Here is a 7,338-nt window from a genome sequence, read left to right as displayed (position 1 = left end):
TTTTGCGTGTTTTGGCTTCACAAATGCTTTGCTGCCGACCTCGGTTGTAACAAGTGGTTATTTCAGTCAAAGCTGCTCTTCTATCAGCTTGAATCAGTCGGCCCATTCTCCTCTGACCTCTAGCATCAACAAGGCATTTTCGCCCACAGGACTGCCGCATACTGGATGTTGTTCCCTTTTCATACCAACCTTGTAAACCCTAAAAATGGTTGTGCGTGAAAATCCCAGTAACTGAGCAGACTGTGAAATCCTCAGACCGGCCCGTCTAGCACCAACAACCACGCCACGCTCAAAATTGCTTAAATCACCTTTTTTTCCCATTCTGACATTCAGTTTGGAGTTCAGGAGATTGTCTTGACCAGGACCACACCCCTAAATACATTGAAGCAACTGCCATGTGATTGGTTGATTAGATAATTGCATTAATGAGACATTGAACAGGTGTTCCTAATAATCCTTTAGGTGAGTGTAAGACCCAATGTAAGTGTAAGTGAGTGTAAGACCCATTTCCCGGGAATCCCGGGAAATAGATGTTTTTTTAAAGTTTGTTTTAGCTCAAGTAATGTATTGATATCATTAAAATATGGGTTCCTAAATCCCAAACTGTCATTTTTTAAATGATTGATATCATTATTAGGGCAAAAAAACACAGTTTGTGTCCATCATCAACACAATTGGCAAGTTAACTAAAATATTTCTTTATTAGGGCAGGGCAGGCATATTTCTCTTTTAAACACGTTCAACACAAGTTCAACTAAATTAAAGACTAGACCCACATAAATGTACAACTGGGCGCACTGCTAAAGACAGGGCCATAGGCCGCTGTAAAACTGAGATTGAAAAAAAGCGTAAAAATACTTTGCTGCAATATCAGCATTGCATTGAATGAACTTGTCGTGAATAACTAATAAAGGTTTAGCCTACCTCAATTATTTACTGCGTTATCAAATAGATAATAACTAATAATAGCAATAATAGAACACAAAACTGCAGATACTACGTTGCTAATGATGACTCAAAACATTTTAAATAATTGATAATTGCTGTGGAGTGTGGAGAAAAACGCATCCCTCGCTCTACCATGTCTTGGAATATATCTGCCAGTAAGTTTTTTTGTTCATTGGCAAACCCTCTAACCTGTTGAGAGATTTCAGAGGGGTTCTTGGGAAGAATATGTCCGTCTCTCTTGAGTGCTGATCTGAGATAGTCACATTTTGCCATTCTGTTAAATGTAAATCCATCAAAAGCTGCCATCTCCAACATTGTTTCACCAAGCAACTAGCTAGCTTTGCTGAAGTAGTTATCTAGTGTTCTCAATCGTTTTAAAACTTTTGATGGGTTTTCTTCGAGAACTTTGCCATGCTAAGATTCTAAATGTCTGCGCAATCTGCTTGTCGACCCCCCAGAACACCTGATAACCCGGTCACACAACAGGCACTCTGCGTTTTTATTTTCCGGTCTTTGAAAATGCTCCCATACAGAGCTGGCCACAGAAATCATTAGCGGAGGTAGGTAGCCCAGCCTACTGCTGCATAGTGCGTGCATGCTGCGTAATTAATTTCTTCTTTTTCTTCTTTAATAAATGTATCGAGCCTTCCTAATGAATTTGGGGATCAACTTAACAGCATGACAACGATAGACGTGCACTCCTTGCTTTTTTATTTTATTTTATTTCCCGTTTCCTGTCATAAACTTTCCGGGAATCGGCAAATCAGGAAATAGTCTTGATCACATTTCTTGGGAATCCCTTTTCGCGGGACTAAACCCTAGTGTGTATCCATCACTGCTGTTGCAATGGGAATATGCAATAGGGTGCTGTGGCTGGGACATTAGATGCCACAGTACCAAAAAGCCTTAATGAATGGTGTTGGTAAGGACTCCAACCTGCGACCCTTTGCTGCATTCATTCCCCAAAAGAAATATTTAAATAAATGCCTCACATACGTTATGCTTAACAGTAATTAACAAACTTATTTGGAACATGTGTCTTTGCCAACAGCCTCTTGTTTTTTGCTTGTTGGATCAGAAGCCATAGAGGAGTCCCAAACAGAATGCTGGAGGTAAAAGAGTCTTCTGTTTTGACCTATATATAATGGTTTGGATGCCGGCCTCTATGGTGCGTGTGCAGGTGACCCACCAATTCAACTGGTCTTTGGAAAATTGATCCTTCATTATGTGGGAAATCCCATCCTCCTCATCCCTGTCCCCAAGAAACCCACCATTGACAATCTTAATGACTACAGGCCAATTTCACTCACACCCATAATCACAAAGTGCTTTGAGAGACTGGTACTAAAAAACCTCAAAACTTGTCTTCCCTCAGACTTTGACCAACACCAGGTCGCCTACAGACAGGACAAACCCACAGAGGACACCGTCCCCATAGCTCTTGACCTAGCACTCAACCACCTGGAACACAGTGGGAGCTGTGTGAGAATTCTCTTCATCTACTACAGCTCTACATTCACACAACTGATTATACTGATCAGCAAGCTGTGCAGTGTGCCCTTGTCCTTTCCCATCATACCTGCACCTGGATAAAAGACTTTCTAACAAACCGCCCACAGACTGTCAAGCTTGGACCACATCTCTCCTCCACCATCAGACTCAGCACCGTCCGGTTCACCACAAGGCTGTGTATAAAATTGGGATTGGTTTTGGTACGATGGGCTGGTGCCACACAATTGTAAAATTTGCAGATGACACAACAGTGGTGGGGCTCATATCACGAGGAGATGAGTCTGCATACAGGGCCGAGGTCCAGAAGCTGGCAGGACAGCGCTCATCCAACAACCTGACACAACCTGTTTTGGAACCATTATGCAATATTCTAATCAATGTACAATTTTCTAAATGCATTTATATATATATATATATATATATATATATATATATATATATATATATATATATATATATATATATATATATATATATAATTGTGTGGAATGTGTGGATAGAATTTTTTTGGGGCACTTTACAGCAATGAATTTCATTGTACAATTTTTAATGATACAAGGACAATAAAGGCATTCTATTGTACTGTAAAAAAAAACATATGGGGACATTGCTTTAGGACAATATATAGTATGTAGTATAGTTCTGGATTTCATGATGCAACATTTGAGACAAAAACTGATAAATGATGCTGGAGAAATGTTCATTACATATTCAAAACATAACCTTATGACGTGTTGAGGATGATTTATTAGTAAGTTATATATAGGCTACAACATTGTTGCTTTCTTTTATGTACTACGGAATGGTTATTCTTCATCTGTTTGGGATGTTCACATGCAACTTGTTTTGCTGCCAAAGAAGTGTTATCTGCTTATTTATGCCTAAATATCGGTCAGCGTGCATGTATATAAGCCATAATCTTAACCAAAAGCTTTGGGTTTCCTAAAAAGGACCATAAAAATGTTACATATTTTCATTTCTTTGAGTAAAGCATTGTACAAAACCAAATCCAATTAGTGTGATTTTTGCTTTGGAGATAGGTGTAGGTTACATTAGGTTACTCGTTTATTTAAACAGTTTCCATTTTACCATGGTTAAACATAATCCAAAAATCAGTATTATTTCTTCCTATAGGCCTATTGCTATGCTGCTATACGTGATATAAGTTTTATATTAAAAAAAATCCACAGTCAGTAAAGTCACGCAAACACACACTCACACATACACGCAAACACACACTCACACATACACGCATACTGTGCAGTCCTGATGGAGGAGGGGACAGATGGGACTCAACATAGATGACGTCACAATCTTCCTACCAAGATAAGCCGTGAGGCTTAATATTAAGCTAACTATGTACGTCCTTTTAGGGAAAGTGATCGAGCTCCAGTCGCCTCGTGAAGGTGCGCACAACGCTGAACACCTGAAGGTAACACAACAGACAGGATCCAGCTGGCAGCCATACAGTCTGAGAGCCGGGATCTAGCGCTGTGTGAGCCAGGATCCAGCCCTGAGAGAGCCAAGATCCAGCGTTGTGAGAGCCGGGATCCAGCCCTGTGAGAGCCGGGAACCAGCGCTGTGAGAGCCGGGAAACAGCGCTGTGAGAGCCGGGAAACAGCACTGTGAGAGCCGGGATACGGCGCTGTGAGAGCCGGGAAACGGCGCTGTGAGAGCTGGGATACGGAGCTGTGAGAGCCGGGATCCAGCGCTGTGTGAGCCGGGATACAACGCTGTGAGAGCCGGGATCCAGCGCTGTGAGAGCCGGGATCCAGCGCTGTGAGAGCCGGGATCCAGCGCTTCGAGACATGGAGGCCAGTCTGAAATAGTTTGCCTGCGGTCGTATTACGCATCAAGACAAAATGGGAATGGCGAGTGAGGATCTGCTCGTGACCCTTCAGATACTACCTGGGTTTTTTTCAAACTGTCTGTTCCTTGCCCTGTACGACTCCGTGGTGCTGCTGAAGCGCGCGGTGTCGCTGCTCAGCTGCTCCAGGTCCGCCGCCGCCTCCGGCTCCGACTCCGGAGAGTGGCGCCGCATGCTCACCTCCGCGGGGCTGCGCTCCGTGTGGAACAGCTTCCTGCTGGACGCCTACAAGCAGGTAAAGTCTCTGTCGATGGTCAAGGACCCCAGTGCTTTTAATCAAGCCATTCATTGATGCATTATCATCATTCCACTAAACTGGAAACAACTTGTAACTTTAGATATCTTTATGTTGACCTTTACCAAGCTAAAAATAAATGAAATAATCATGATTTTCTGAGGATATCCTCAGATAAAATTAACGACAAACAGCTGAGCTGCACATGTCTCAGGTGCCTGTGTGGAGTACTACCAGACATGTTAAGCCATTGATTTCTAGCCCACTGTTTAAAAAAATCTCTTTGCTTGGGTTCATTTATGATAATAAATTATAGTTTAGTTCTAGTTCTAGTTATATAGTTCTATAGTTTCATATGTTTCATATCAGTAGATTGCAGGAGGGGATTTATACTTCTGATTGCTTATACTGATTGCGATATAATGGTGTCACGAATGCTTTATTAATAAGAAAAATGCACAAAATACCAACATTTCCAACACATTCAAAGTTAAACAAGCATACGAAATACATCAATAAAATATGTGTAATAGTTTTTATTTTAAATAACTTAATATTTTTCTAAATTAACCCATGTGTTGTCTTCCCTTTGACCATGAAAAACCTTTTCCCCTTATCTCAATGTCTTTCTTGCTTTTTACAAAGTTTTTTATAATATTTTGGATTCTTTTGCATTTCCGATTTTTTTTTTTCACCAACTTCTTCCAACATTTTTCACCCGTATTTTGACTTCCTTTATTTTAGATATAAAAAAATAAAACTTTGAAAACAGGTCAAATTTGACAACATAAGGGTTAAATAACAAAAAATACAAATTTGTGCTAAAATATTTTGTATGCCCTTGTAAAACTGATATTTAAGATGTAATTAAGGTGTAATATAATAACTAGTGAATCAAAATATACTTTATACAGCCTCTTCTTTAAGTCTGAATGCTCTGAACATCCTCTACACTTCTCACGTGACCCTACACGACACACACTCTACTGCCTAAACACTAACTGGTCATATCTTTACTTTCAGATGCGAATGGCTGTATGCAGCATCTATGCAGAGCCTACGTATGTGGCCTTAGGTCTGTGCCATTGTAGCGTATCTCTTTCAGAGAATAGCAGAGCTTGTGTGTGTGTGTGTTTATGCATGGGGAGTGTGTCGTGTCCCCCCTACAGGCAACCCCCGCCACAGCCTAAACGCTCTACCCCATTTAAAAATGAATGGAAAGACCTTAGCAAAGCGGCGGTGTGAGGAAAAAGAGATACGATGTTAAGTGAGTTGACAGAGAACAGTAAAACAGGCTTCTTGAGACACGATGGCCTCATCTGTCGTTGATACTGTCCGTAAAGTGAAAGGTGTTCAAACGTGGAGACTGCAGTGCACACTAGCGTGTCACACACACAGCACACTTTTGTTTACTGAAATCGCACAATATTTCTAGGCATGTAATCGCACAGAGGGACATCGGGATTGGGATTAGATTCGTGCAGCCCTACTACACCCCCATGGCACAGCCTTTTAGCTGTTCCTGATCACACCTCCTTGTAGCGCCTGCTCATGTGTCTCACCTGTGTGTCATCTGTAGGGCAGGACTGCTACAAACGGATTCTAATTAATTCATGGTGTTTGGCAACCTCATCAAAGTCCCACCCTAATGCTGCATTCACACAATGTCAGCCAGTGCTGGCCTGGGATAATGAGTCTAACAGTAACCCAGGCCGATCTCTACACAGTAACAGACCAGTGCATACTCCAACTGTTGACTTGAAATATTCTCATTCTTTTTAACTGTGCACAGTAACATGTCTTCCTTTAACATGCTGAGAAAAGACAATTGCTGGACCAATTTAAACATATTACTTTTATTGGTAACACACAAATGAATTAAGTTTTTCCAAAGTTGACACAAATGTTTTAAGTCAGATGTCTTTAATAATTCAACACAATTTTGTTTATAGTATCAAATCATAACAATCTTGAGACACTTTACAAATAGAGTAGGTCTAGACCACACTCTATAATTTATAAAGTCCCAACAATTCCCCCAAGAGCAAGCATGGGGCGACAGTGCGACCGTGCACAGTGGCGAGGAAAAAATGTAAATACCATCACTAAAATGGTATTTACATTTTTTTTCAAACTGGACCTTGTTTTTCCATGCATGGGTGTCAAAGTGACTGATCTTTAAGATCTGGTCAAATATTGAGTGAGAATGCTGTAACCGGCATCCGTGAACCAGGCTGCAATATAAGCCTAAGATAAAATAAGAATAAGATAAGAAAAACCTTTATTTGTCCCACAGTGGGGAAATTGCAGCATAGGACAAATGTTAATTAGCGTCCACTAAAAGTTCTGTTTTTGCCGCTGACAGGCTCATATTAATATTCATATAAAGTGTCTGACAACGTTATGGAAAGGATTCCTACAGAGAGAGACCTTTTTTAAGACTACCAGCTCAACACAACAACCTCTTTTTATTTTCTCAGTATGACTATGTTCAGAAAATGTTGTTGTCCGGCGACTAGATAATCCTCCGTGTCCTCCTCAGCTACTAATTAAAAAAAATATATATCATGTATAATTTTTTACTGCTTATTGATTGCCAGTGGTGAAATTAAAATGTACACAGTTTTTTGTTAGAAATCACTACACATAGGCCTGAAATCCACACACACATGCTCAGGACCTATTAAATCACAAAAAGGGAGAGATGTCAGAGTGAGTGGGCTGCCAGTGCTGGGATACTGTGCCTTGCTTAAGAGCACCTGGCAGTGCCCAGGAG

The 7,338-nt window shown here is 40.8% G+C and overlaps 1 protein-coding gene across 1 annotated transcript in view; it reads left to right on the top strand.

The window, feature by feature from the left end:
- The first annotated feature begins 4,298 nt into the window (after positions 1-4,298).
- Positions 4,299-7,338, top strand: part of dio2 (iodothyronine deiodinase 2) — a 19,415-nt gene continuing 16,375 nt past the window's right edge. The window contains exon 1 of the mRNA XM_032501202.1: positions 4,299-4,562. Coding sequence (XP_032357093.1) covers positions 4,323-4,562 — 240 coding nt within the window. The 5' untranslated portion in view covers positions 4,299-4,322. The remainder of the gene's footprint in view (positions 4,563-7,338) is intronic.

This window comes from Etheostoma spectabile, chromosome 20 (assembly GCF_008692095.1).
Source record: "Etheostoma spectabile isolate EspeVRDwgs_2016 chromosome 20, UIUC_Espe_1.0, whole genome shotgun sequence".
NCBI classification, from domain to species: Eukaryota; Metazoa; Chordata; class Actinopteri; order Perciformes; family Percidae; genus Etheostoma; species Etheostoma spectabile.
The sequence above is the reverse complement of the archived record's forward strand: the minus strand, read 5'-3'. Positions and strand labels throughout refer to the sequence as shown.